The sequence below is a fragment of the Lissotriton helveticus genome, chromosome 9, assembly GCF_964261635.1.
Source record: "Lissotriton helveticus chromosome 9, aLisHel1.1, whole genome shotgun sequence".
Taxonomy (NCBI): domain Eukaryota; kingdom Metazoa; phylum Chordata; class Amphibia; order Caudata; family Salamandridae; genus Lissotriton; species Lissotriton helveticus.
This window is the reverse complement of record NC_136070.1, coordinates 398,280,414-398,293,994: the sequence shown is the minus strand read 5'-3', so window position 1 is coordinate 398,293,994 and position 13,581 is coordinate 398,280,414. Positions and strand designations below refer to the sequence as shown.

General features: G+C 43.3%; 1 protein-coding gene across 2 annotated transcripts in view; it reads right to left on the bottom strand.

Annotated features, from left to right (window-relative positions):
* The window catches only part of LOC144781360 (cholesterol 24-hydroxylase-like), a 256,024-nt gene that overhangs the window by 95,527 nt on the left and 146,916 nt on the right, over positions 1 to 13,581 (bottom strand). For both annotated transcript variants that reach the window (XM_078660149.1, XM_078660150.1), the window contains exons 10-11: positions 9,397 to 9,469; positions 7,086 to 7,170 (exon numbers count right to left, since the gene is read on the bottom strand). In XM_078660149.1, the coding sequence (XP_078516275.1) occupies positions 7,086 to 7,170; positions 9,397 to 9,469 (158 nt within the window). The remainder of the gene's footprint in view (positions 1 to 7,085; positions 7,171 to 9,396; positions 9,470 to 13,581) is intronic.

Below are 13,581 nucleotides of genomic sequence, written 5' to 3'. Positions count from 1 at the left end.
TGTCCTGTCACTTGTAAACTCCCACTGCACTATACCGTGTGGCAATGTCCCTCCATATTTGGGCATGTGCTACATTACTCAGCTGAATATCTTGTCTCCCATAAGGCTGCGGTACTTTGCAAACACCCCCTAACTTTTGGTGTTCAATTCTGTATTTGTGAAGAGGGGTGCCGTGCTGTATTTGTGAATCAGAATGGAGGCAAATGCTTCTCTCAGTTGAGGATGGCTCAGAATGAATTCAAAATGGCAGACTCTTCCTGTAGCCATTTCCTATGTATTTGCAGTAGGCAGAGTTCTCCGCCACTAGTCTCCACTCTGTGTGCATAGCACTATATATGCACAAGTGGCGGAGTCCCCGTACACAGAGTGGAATCTCCGCCCATGGGACAGAGCTCTACATGCAGAAAGGAGATATTGTACATGTATATACACAGTAAGACGTGATTAAGTGTAAAAAAAAAGAAATACCAATCATAATACATGTGTTGACCTCAAGTAGGATGAAATGTAAGAAAGAATACTCTAAAACTGTAAAATCTTGTTTGTCATAAAACAATGTTTTTGTGTTTAAAAAATTGGTATGGAACTCAATTTATGCCCATATTTAGCAGGTCTTTGTGTTGTCCTTCTATCACACAAAGGGCAGTTTGCACCACTTTGTGTGCCTTTTTTAAAACAAATCAACTCAACACAGCCATAGCACTTCCTTGCATTCCCTTGCATCGTCGAGTCCTTCCTAGGGTGGAGCAAGGGCGTCCTATGCAACCACCCTTGGTACGCAAATCTGGAATTTGCCCAAAATGGAAACCATTCCGAACCTAGGCATAAGGAAGAGACATTTCTTTATTTCTCCTTGTTACTTATTATTTCTATGCGTGAAGCATTCAGCATCACAAATGCTCCCTCTAAGAATTTTCTGAAAGTCCACATAGGAAGTCACTAAGGCAGTGAACTGAGGTGCGATGACATCATTGTCCACTGCCAGAAGAAAGAGGCTTCTTTGTTTTGAGGGTCTTACAGAGCATTCGGAGGTGAGAGCCAACTAGAATAAGGTGAACAAATGCCTAAGATCCGTTAAACGGTACATTGTCCTCCAAGCTAATGGTGAGAGCCACACGGGGTCTGCTATACATAACAAATTTCTACTATATACTAAAGGAATAAGATGAGCCATCTCACAGCATAACATTTCAGGCAAATTCAAAAGGAATAAATATTTTGTGGATAGGGACGGGTCTGGGGTTCAGACGTACCTTCATGAGTATCACAAGGTCTATGTGTTTTTTTACTTCTATTTTTTTCTGTTTTAATGAGGGATCATTGATTCCGAGAAGCAATGTGCTAATAATTCAAGAATTTTGCTATACCAAAGCCTTCATTGAAGGAAAGGAAACAACTTGACTTGCCTATCATCCCTGAGGAAGATCTGGTAGCTATCTCACCCTTGTCTATCAATAAACTCCAAGTCATGATGGCTTTTGACTGCATGTAATAAGTACTTAAGTGTGTTTTAGCCAGCTTATTGGAACACTTTTTAACCTTTTCAAACCACTAGCCTTGTTTGTGTTATGACAGAATCAACGCTTGTGCTGATATATCAACCTGGAAAAGGGAGGACTTCTTGTGCATCATATAGGGCAATAGCTCTTTTAAACACTCTTTTTAACACCAGATCTTCACAAACGGATTGGCTACTCATTTTGAACCGCACTTACTGCCATAATTTGCCCAGACAATTGCTGATTTATTTAGTCCATATATCCGCTAGACAACATCAGGAAAGCAGTGTACATGCCTGATATAGCACAAAAGGGGTACTTACCCTTTTAATTGTCAGTCTTACATGAGGCAAATTATGTCCCGTAATGTGTACTCTATGTTCTTGGCCAAAGTTCTTGTGACTTTTGGCCTGGGGCCCCAAACAATGTGTGTTATGTTGGTCAATTTTCAAACTACATTGACTAAGGGTGTGGTCAAAAATAGCCTTGTTGATACAATCCCACTAACACACAGCACTCAACAGGAATCTCCACTTATTCTCTGATCTGTGCTTCAGTTATTCAACATCTGTCTCTATTTGTCAACAGTGCTCGATCACTCCCTTTGAGGTGAGTGAAGAAAATGTTGTGTTTTGTGAGACATACTGTGAATTCCTTAACCCATTTGGTGAGGAAGCTGGATGATTTTTATATTGTATTGGATTTTAAAACTAATTATGAGAAATGGTAGGGTCTGAATGTGAGGGAGACAGAGCATCTCTGTTCATCTCTGAAGTCTTCTTTCAATTTCTTCTGAGAGGTCCGGAAACTGTCACATAGTGGTTAATACTTGATGGTCCTGTATCCACAATACATGGGGCCCCCACCGTTCACACCTCTCCAATACGGCCCACCACAACCGGGCTTTGGATATCAACAATGGAATCCAGAAAGTGACGGTGGTTTCTACGGCCCTCAGCCTTTTTTAGGGACCCGCCCCGGACCACGGGGACGGAACAGAAAGGGCAACAACGTAACATGGCAGACCCCAGCCCAGGGCGATCCCAGGATGGCCACACGGAGCATGACAGGGGCCCTAACCAACCAACCTACGACATCAACCAACAGGAGAGGGACCTAGTGGTAAACCTGACCCTTGACCCGTTCACTGACATACAGAAGGAGGTACTGAACAAAGGCTTGAATGTTGTCCCAACTAACAGACCAGACATATTCAAACTCATTACCGAAGTGCACAAATTCATCAGGAAAGTGAAACTACAAGTCTTTTTCCAAGACAAACAGACTCCGGAAATAACAACGGACACTGGCCTGCGACCAAGATCAACATTCACTCCTCCTGACTCAATGCTACCTATCGAAGTACTAACTTTTGAAAAGGCGATCATGAGCGAATTAAGAAAAATAGCACCCTCAAATCCTAGTACATTCCACAATACAAGTACAATGGAGCAAATAGCAATTAAGGAGTTGGCAAACAATCAGGATATCATAATAAAACCAGCCGACAAAGGGGATGCGATAGTGCTACAGACTGCCACTGCCTATGATACAGAATGTATGAGACTCCTAGCTGACAGAAGGAATTATACTATTTTGCCCACTGACCCCACAGAATCCATCCGCATCAAAATAGGCGGAATGATTGAGGAAGGTCTAGCACATGATTGGCTCAGCAAAAAAGAAGCGGAGTTCCTGGGACAAAAAACACCACGAATTCCCTATTTCTATTATATCCCCAAGATACACAAAAACATAGAACAACCACCAGGACAACCTATCGTCTCTGGGATTGGCTCAATCCTAGAGCCCCTCTCGAAGTTTGCAGATGCCTTCCTACGTCCCCTGGTGCAGGCAACTAGCACCTACCTAAAAGACACCAAAGCGGTCCTCCAATTGTTGAGAGACCTACCATTTGACCCCACAACTCAGCTACTGCTCAGTCTAGATGTGGAGAGTCTTTATACGAGTCTGCCACATGATGAGACACTTGCCATCATTGAAGAGATACTATTTACCACGCCATGGCAATACCAAAAGCCTAGAGGTTTGGTTCTTGAGTGCATTTCAATAGCACTTCAGCAGAACTTCTTCAAATACAATTCCACCATATACCTACAGAGCCATGGGACCAGCATGGGCAGTACTTTTGCCCCGAGCTTAGCTGGTCTCTACGTTCACCACTTGGAGTCGAACAAAATTCTAAATGAACACGATCGCTTCAGACAAAACATCAGTATCTGAGGCGATACACAGACGACATCCTAGTCGTCTGGCAAGGAGACCTACAGTCAGTGACAGATTTTGTGGACTGGATGAATACTCAGAATCCTTTTCTAAAATTCACAAGTTCAGTGTCAAACAAATCATTGATATTCCTTGACCTTAATATTCACGATGAGGGAGGTCTGTTAAAAACAACCACCCATTTTAAACCAACAGCCAGGAACTGTTTGCTCAGATTTGACAGCTTCCACCCGAGACATCTAAGGGAGAACCTACCGTATGGTCAATTTTTGCGTCTCCGACGCAACTGCAGTGAAGTGACCGACTATAAGATACAAGCACAGGACCTAAAGAACAAACTCAAGCTGAGATGTTACCCAGAACGGATTATAAACTCAGCCATGAAGAGAGCAAAAAATAACAACAGGGAAGCCCTACTGGAGGATAGAACCCCACAACCCTGAAAAAAGACGACCCATATGTGTCACCACATACAACACCATCTCTAATGAAGTGCCAAAATAGTGAACAAAAATTGGGGTATCCTCACATGTGGTAACCTGGATTTGGAGAAACCGATGTTTGCTAACAGAAGGGGCAAGAACCTAAAAGACATACTAGTCCACACACGCCCCCATGAAACTCAGGAAGTAGTGTGGCTCACTGGTTAGAGGCGGCAGACCCGAGAGCAGAGGACGGCCCGGGACCAGGGTTCGATTCCCGGCGCGGCAGGTTTCTGGACCAGGGTCAGCGGACTCGATAATTCTCTCGCCTCGGTGCCCACTCTGATCAGCGTTCACACTCGGCAACTCTGGGCATTAGCTTGCCTCATCTTCACTAACGGCCCCACCAGACCGCCGGGGATGCCTGGTCTCACCCTGGAGATACCCATTAAGGGACCATCTCTCAGGGAAGCCAGGAAGGGTTTCGCAGCGGTCGAAGCGCCTTGGGACCCTACGGGTAAGTAGTGCGCTATATAAATGCCTATACATTTACATTTACATTTACCAGACCTTATAGTAGTGTACAAGGCCACTTCCCATGTGGTAATTGCAGCAGTTGCCACTTGACAAATAAAAGCAAAAAACTGACATTCAGCTATGGAACGAGCTGGGAACAGAGAAGAATGACTAACTGCAATTCCAAGAATGTCATATACCTCATCACCTGCCCCTGTGGCTTGGAGTACGTGGGCATGACCACTAGGGCTATCAAAACAAGCATGAACGGGCACAAGAGCAATGTACGCTGCAAAAAAACAACAACTAAAATGGATACCCACTACCTGAATGCTCAACACTGTGTCAATGACCTACTTTGGACCGTGATAGAACAGTTGAAACATGAAGGGGATTTGTTCCAAAAAGAACAACGTTGGGTGTTTCGCCTGGGAACAAATCTACATGGCCTAAACGATGATATACCGTGGGGCCAACTGTCCAACTAAACAGTATGGTCGAATGAGGGCCGTTAGTACATTGACACACCTGAAACATGATAAACAATATGTACAGAGAACACCAAGGAGATACTGAACCCTCTCAGAGTAACAATCGCTAACATACAAAATGATACACTTCATGGATATGTGTTCACCATCCTGTCACTGTTTTAAAAAAAAAAAAAAAACATAAAAGTGACCTCTCTCGTGAAATTAGATTTAATAACAGCACTTTAGCGGGCACCATGTGCCAATGTGACAAACTTCCCCTTTTCATTGGAGAAGAGATGATGTTTTTTTCAGTCTATAGCGCCCGTGATCCACGCATGCGCACAGAGGTATTTGACCACCAAATAAAGTACAAGCCCCAAGAAATATACAAGCAAGCAGTAGGAGTTCACTATTAAATTACCCACCACAGTGGGCATGTTTTCACTGATTATTAGAGGGTTATGATAATAACTGACAGCGATTACAGTATTAACATCCAGATCGCTGAGAAAAGAGTAGTGTTTCAGCGTTACGCCCATTGTGCGCATGTGCGAAGGAAGCTACCATTGTGCTCAGAGACAGCGCATGCTCAGTAAGTGCCCCCCTCTCCCCAAACACAGGATCGCTTGAGAACTAACACAGTGTAGGCACTACAAGCGGTGGAAAACCCATACAAGGGCATGTAATTATTTCTGCTTCTAGCTACCTATTTAGTAATTAACTCACACTTAACCTAGCGTAGTGAGTATAAATACGAGGCACTCGGGACTCTTTTCCCATACCAGTGGAGCCACGTCTGGGATGACATGGACTAGAACTCCCATTGAGTTTGTGAGTATTTCCACAGAGTGCTTTTACCTCAAACATTAAGTAAGTAAAACAGGATTTCTCTACAGCAATAGCTAAAGCATATGTCTCTTTAGATTGCAGATTGGCAAAATCCCCCACCTCAGACGTAAAGGAGGCTCATGATGCTAAAATCATAACAAAGACAAGTATGCCTACATTTATACCTATAATATGTCTTCTATCTTTCTTCCCATGTTCCCCCACGAAGATTCACTAGAGTGTGTGTTTTTTGTTATATGTCTGTGTGTCTAGTATGTTCTTTTTTACAGGGGTAATTCTTCACTGTGAGTTTAACCCCACAAACATTTGTTCTAGGTGATTGCACCAGCTAACATTATTTTTCCTGAGGCCATCATTTGATTTTTCCTCATTTCTTCTCAGGTAGTGCGATTCACCAAAACTTGAGCTATACCGCTGTAGGTAAATTGTAGCCTATAGAACACACACACATATTTATTTTTGTGTTTCTTGATTTTTTTGTAAATACAATGCTATTTGCATAGAGATACGTGAGTAAGGTGGGGAAGTTGTGCACCCTGTCCTGAAGAAGGAGCTCTGCCTCCGAAACATGTCGACTCACACATGAGGTGATGTACATAATCACGACATCAACACCTCGCACTTCACTTCTTTTACTAGCACCAGCCCAGGGACCAAATAAAAAGTTTTTTCAGTGTCCCACGAGCCAGGTACTTTTTAATTTTTTCACATAACCCACCATTCACTCACTTAAAGAAAAACCTCACATGCACCATACATAGTCTACGTAAAGTGCTGCCGCGTAGTCGTAGGTCGCAGCACGCCGCATCCCGTAGAGGGGTGCGAAGACCCTGATGATGAAGCATGACACCTAGGGTCCTTTTGGTGTGTGAGGGGTATTTTAAATAACACGTAGTGCTCCCTGCCATCGTGAGGAACACTTTCACTTGCGCAACCAGGTGGATTCTTGTTGTTTTGATAAATTAGCCTTGGGAGTACAAATCCAACCATTATACTCTCTCTCCCTTCCTCTGTTTGTCCTGTATCCTTCCCTTCATTGACACAAAAATGCAATTATCCACAACTTTTTGTTGTTTTACCTGAGTTAGGTATTGTAGTTTGCCAAGATCTTCATAGTCAATGTCTCTCTTCCACCCAATAACTTCATCAACTTCTGCTCGGACCCTAAGGATAAAATAAAATGTAAGTGACACTGCTTAGAGATAGCACTCTTCTGTACGTGACACAGTGTAACTATGCATTACAGTGTGATGGGTAGGGCAGTTTTTTAAGGGTGCACATACACCTCCTTCCTTGGAATAATGAAAACTTCCAAGAACAACATTCAAAGAGGATAAATAGGAACCTGAGATTAAATAATGTCTGAGCCTATCGTAACCTTATTTGTTTCTCAGTGAAACACTGATTCTGGCATGGATGTACTATCTAAGGATTCATTTAGTTATATATTTTTAAATGTTTAATTAGGGCTCTTTTTGGCTTTTGTTGAGTGAATACATTTGTGAAGTGTTGCATGTAAATATATAGACACCGCTTAAAGAAGTAATGGCTATTCCTTGAAACTGAATTGCTGATTTTTAAAAGATGCTTGATGACATTCACAAAATTCATTAAGAGGGAACTTCTTCACTTATCGGGTAAGACACAATCTGTGACACCACTAGAAGTGACATCACTCAGAATCACGACAGAAAGTAACAACCCAGGCAGTTATAGGGATTCTGTGGACAAATGCACTCTGTGCTTCCATGGACTGGCCTGACAGCAGTGGAGTTGCCATGTAGGTCTGGGTGCAGCAGCACAGCCTAAATCTTGTTACCTTCTAACTGGGTAATTTCATCTCAACCCCTTTCTAGCTCCTTTCTTTTGGCCTTTATTAGCCTTTGTTGTCCCCAGTGCAATTTATTTAGTGGTTAATGGTCCTGAGGCCTGCTTGTAGGATGTTTTTGAAATTCTGATGGCCAACCCATTCAACAAATGCCATGCTCTGTCCCCGCTTGCTTATTCTACCATGAATTATACCATGTTTGATGGGATTGGATGACCAATAATCTTCCAGCCGTTTACAGTTGGATGAAAGTCTGATTACCACCTTACACATATTTATGATCAGTGAAGTCTTTGCATCTATGATAGAACTCTGGAAGGGACATTCTGACTTGTTCTACACCTGATGAAGTTTATTGTGCCCTACATCATGTTGTATCAGTTAAAGCATCATATTATTGGTTATTTATTAACTAATGCACTGTCTACTTCCATGCCCTGAGAGGGCTTAACTAGGTGTGGGCTGTAAACTCCACTCCACCGGCAGAGTTCGCAGAGGTTTGTCCACTCAGTTTGGCAAATCTTGTTAAGTTGTTGAGGGTGAGCTAGAAAAAAAGAGCACTAGACCCCCTCAGTGAGATTTCTCAATGCGGGCAGCCGTGGGTGGTCACCACAGCTTGCATAGGAGAAAGTTGTTACTCCTGTTGAGAAAGCTGCCACTCGAGTAGAAAAACTACTTGAATGGCAGAACGAAGCAGCAGGACAAACTCCATGTGCTAAAAATCAGGGTGAGAGGTAAATGGACCAAAATTGTGCCACTTGCGGAACTCTGCGGAGTCTCACTGAGTTTTTAGGAAACTGCTAAATTCCAAAGAAGAAAACGTCACAAGTTCCTCCCACCCCTAGACTTAACACTTCTCTGTGTTTTGAACAAGTGCCTTCCTTGGTATGAGAGGCAACTTAAAATGCTTTGGAATAAGCAGAATAACATTGCATTTTAGCGAACCTTACATGGAGCAAATTACCCCACTACTTTCAGAATATAACACTGACCACGTGTTATGGTGGCTATTTTTAAAGCCCAATGGAGATTTCTGTGTCTTTTGATGAGCCAGTGCCACAATGGCTCCTCTGAAGGTAATGTAAGTTTGTTGAGCAGCCTTCAATTTTTCATGTAGCCACCCAGAAAACCTTTTTGTTTTTAAGAAGTAAACTCCCAAAGAAGGTTTCTCTTCTTTAACAAAACCCCCCAAAAATAGCCCTGACATCCTGGGAGTGTCCTCGCAGGGTGTGAGGAGCACGATCTGAAACAGGAAAAAAGTATGCCAGAATGTCTGCACTAAACAGAACAGATGCTCTGAGGTACTAAGGTAAGTGGGCCGATGTCCAAGGGTCCATCAGTCTAAGGTTTCCGGTGGCAGAGCTACCAGGGCATTTACCAGCTGAAACACAACTATTCACCTGACTCTACATCGAGAGGATGACTAGACAGATTGGAGAACAGTAAAATGTCTGCCAAATTCTTAATAACCCCCAATTATATTAATGCTGTCATGTATGACTCATGAATTGATTAGTTAAAAAAGAACTTGATACAGAAAGTGGTAATATTTTGCTACATACTTGTTTAACACTTCCTGTTCCCGTGCCAATGACATCACTGCAAATGCTAATTGGTTAGCTGTGGTGTCCTGACCTAAAATAAAGATCAGCAGTGTTATGACAGTCTAGTTCTGATGAATAAATGTAGCATCACAGCGAACAGCTTTTGAAACAATCTATACAACTATCGACATCTGACAAACAAATGCAGCATCACAGCAAACAGCTTTAGAAAGAATCTATCCACTAGTCAAAAACCACGTCTAGCAACAAATTAACACACATTGTTAAATGATTAAGGTTGTGGGTATTTAGTTAGACGGTCCTCCATTCCAGTACTGTCTCTGTACAGAACTAACTCTGTTGTTGACAATGCAACAGAATCTTTTTCTGGAAAGCCTTGATTTTTGTCTTGTTTTTTATTTAAAGCGTTATATATTTTTTCTTCGTGTATTTAGTCCACTTTCACAGTCTGGAATCGGAAGGGGAAAGCAACTTTCTTATAAACTGGCGAAAGTGCATTCCACCAACATGGCAGGATGATGCTTAAAAACAGCAGGCAGAAACTCCTTCACTATAATATACCCCCTCAACCTCTCCAGGGCTGAAACTAAAACCTTTAAACACAATCTATTGAGAAAACACCCAGAGAAACAGATTTCTGATCTTTCCTTTAACATAAAAAAGGCATCATAGTAAATGACCTAATATTCTTCACTAGAAAAATAGAAATTTGGCGGGCAACCTTAATAAAAATATTAAACACACAAGAAACCAGAAATATTCTGCATGGCACCGAGCTAAGGACCACCCCCTCACACGACCTAAGAGCTGATCTAAATATAACTATCCATAAAAACGGCACAGTACTTATTCAAGCGTTAACAAGGATCTAAAGAAATTCGATGACAACTTCACCAACCTGAAAGAGCAGGTACTTAATAACACTCCCACAAGACTTACTCAGCACCCTGGCACCCTATGTAACTCCCCGCCAAGCAATCTTCCCACCAGGACAGACACTAAGGTGACACAAGAAACCCAGCTATCTAAGCTCATTTCAATGAGATTAGAGTCTCAGGACAGCGAAATTGCACTCAGAGGTCAATCAACCACGTCTCAGCAATAGCTGCTTAACACCTATGCTTAAAGATAGGTCTGTCCCTATACCTCAGATCGTGATGCCCAGTCGACACATAGCTCATGGTTGCAACTAGCAAAAAGCTAACAAGTCTATGGTCAGCCCATCATCTAAACAACATAGCAAACCTGTGCCTCTAACCGCAACAACCATCAATTCTACACCTACTACACCCTCAGCACTAGTTACCCAGATAACCCAGAGTGTATCACTGACCTCCACCTATGGCCCCATGGCCACCCTCGGATAGAGTCGGACCCTCAGTCACTGCTGCGAATAGAGTAATACATTCTGGTAGGTTTAAAGCTAGCCCCACTCACAAGGGTGTCGAGCTCTCTAGCACAAAGAGTTCAGGACCTGGGGATGCCATTCAAACATCGTCAGCAACTCAAACGGAGCTTGAAGCACTGAAACTCTAAACCGACAACTTATTTCAGAGCAATCAAAGTGCTATTCTTGAAATGAAGAGCATTTTTACACCGCACAGAAGAATCTCTATCAAAAATCAAGCTCATTCAGAATTCCGTTTGCAATCTACAAAGCCACCCTAACCATAAGGCTGTGCTGCTGTCAAAGAAGCAGTATCGCTACCGCCAAAAACCTAAGTATCTAACAGAAAATGAAACTTTAGCCTTACCACTATACTACAAATCAACACCTGAGGCCTCTAGTCTCCCGGGCTTGGGAGGCAAAAACAAAATTGGAACGGTCAAAATCAATGTAAATAGAACTTCCCTACTGAAAAATAGAAAGTTAAACATCGATAACCTGAACAGTTCCGCTAACCTCCTCCAATAATCACTCAAATCCTGAGAACTCCTTGAAACCGCTCCTGGTCTTCTACTTAACTGCCGATCAGCAGTGAAGCATGCCTCAGACATCGCCGATCTCATTTTAAACCAAGAAATTGACATGGCGGTCCTAACGGAATCTTGGCTCACTGAAACTTCATCACCTTGCTAGGATCTACTAGTTCCCCCAAACTACAGCATCGTGAGACTAGACAGACAAATAAAAAAGGGGGGAGGTATTGCCTGCATTTAATGCTCTGATCTCGCGATTACGTAATTATACTCCGATACATTTGACTCCTGCGAATATCTCGGTCTTTCTATAAGAAACAAAGCAAATCTTCCACGCATTTTACACACCTTTTACCACCCTCCAGGTAAGAACCACACCTTCCTAGACAACCTAATGGAAATCATCACTGCAAACTCTTCCCGCCAATCCAATGATTTATTCCTGGGTGACTTCAATCTGCTATGGGAGGATCTTAACGATAGCAGGTTAATGTATTTTTTTTTTTCGGGGCACCACTGCAGGTTTCATTGCAATTAGGTTCATTTAAATCTGCAAATTAAGTTGAAGGTGAATACCCAGATAAACTTCTTTTTAACATCTGTTAACTATAAAATCCTGCTTCTTACCACGGCCGCTCTAGTGGTTGGTGCCTTTCCTTTGTCTTTGACCTTCTACATGCTTATCTAGTGGCTTTTTTTTTTTTTGGTTCGTAAGACTTTATTGACATTTGCCAAATGTACATCGAACTCCACCTACAACCCTGAGGCCGGCTTCCACACAGGTGATAAATCAAATTTGTAGTTACACAGCTTTTCAGCCGACAACCTTCCGGTCCGGCAGCAATTCAATGACAATTCTGCAAAAAGCACGCTATTAAGTTTGAAGGGATTTAAATCCGTCTTACTTTTATTTTATAACCATAACTCAACTTGTGACTCAGTAGGATCGGTTATCAATATACAACTTATTGACGTTTATCTGGTTCCCATGCTAATGGGTCGTCCCAGGCGTTCATCACGTCTCTTCATAGTCCCCAAGTTCCTAAGTTTCGTATAGCCATGCTTGCGTCCTGCACCCTCCCCCAACCTGTTCCGGCGACCTTCAGTTGGGTCGTTCAGTCCATCTCCTCCTCGTCCTCGGAACTATCAATGTCTCCCTCAGGCAGAGGCTCGCACATGTCCCCCGATAGCTGTTCCATGGCAGCCAGATCTTATTCCATTTGTGAGGGTTAGCTCTCATTTTATATACTACTCGCTCAACCACCAGAAGCCTATCCATGTTCCTGCACCACTGTGCCAAAGTCTGCATTTCCGCCACCCCCCACTTCTGTGCTATATCTCGTTTCGCAACCATGATACCCACTATTGCCCACTGCTGTCCTTGGCGTGTCAGATCATTCTGCCCCCACACATTCAACAAGCACACACGCGGGTCCGGTGTAAGTGATATCTCTAGTGTCTGGGAGATGGTACGCATTATTTGTCTCCAATATTCAGTAATAATCGGGCAGTCCCAGAGCGTATGCAGCAGTGTCCCCTCCTCTCCACAGCCCCTGAGGCGATTCGGGTGATCTGCCCTGTGCAGTTTGTGTAGGGTGGTTCTAGTATAGTAAACCCTGTGCAGTACCTTGAACTGTATTAGCCGGAATCGAGCCGAAACGCCTGCTTCCTTCGGGGATGCCATTGCAGCATTCCAATCCGTCTCATCCATAGCACCTAGCTCACCCTTCCATTTCTCCCTTAATTTAAGTAAGGGGTCTGGCAGGTTTTTCAGCAGCTTACGGTATGTGAGGGATGTGGCGCCGGTTTGCATAAAGTCAGTGAGCAGGCGGTCCTCCAACGGGGAGGACTCCGGGACTTCTGTTCCTGGTTCAATGGCCGCCATCAGTGCGTGTCGTATCTGTATGTACCGGTAGGTTTCATTAGAACCTAGGTTGTACTGTTGTTGTAGGTGTGAGAAAGGGACCACCCCGTCTTTTGTCTATAGATCTCCTACCGTGGTGATACCTATATTTTCCCATTGGGTAAAACCCTTGCTACGCCTCAAGCAGCCCAGCGCTCTAGTGTCCCACAGAGGTGTAAGTTTTGTTATGACACCTCCCCATTTAAGTCTCGCCTGTGCCCTATGCCATACTATCACAGTGTGTTTGGTCGGGCCCATTAGCTTCACCGCAAGACCTTTGTGGTATAGTGGTGCCAGCAGGCTGTGTGTACCCAGTTGCGCTCTGTCCGCTAGGTAAGCCGGATCGTCATGTGGGGCGT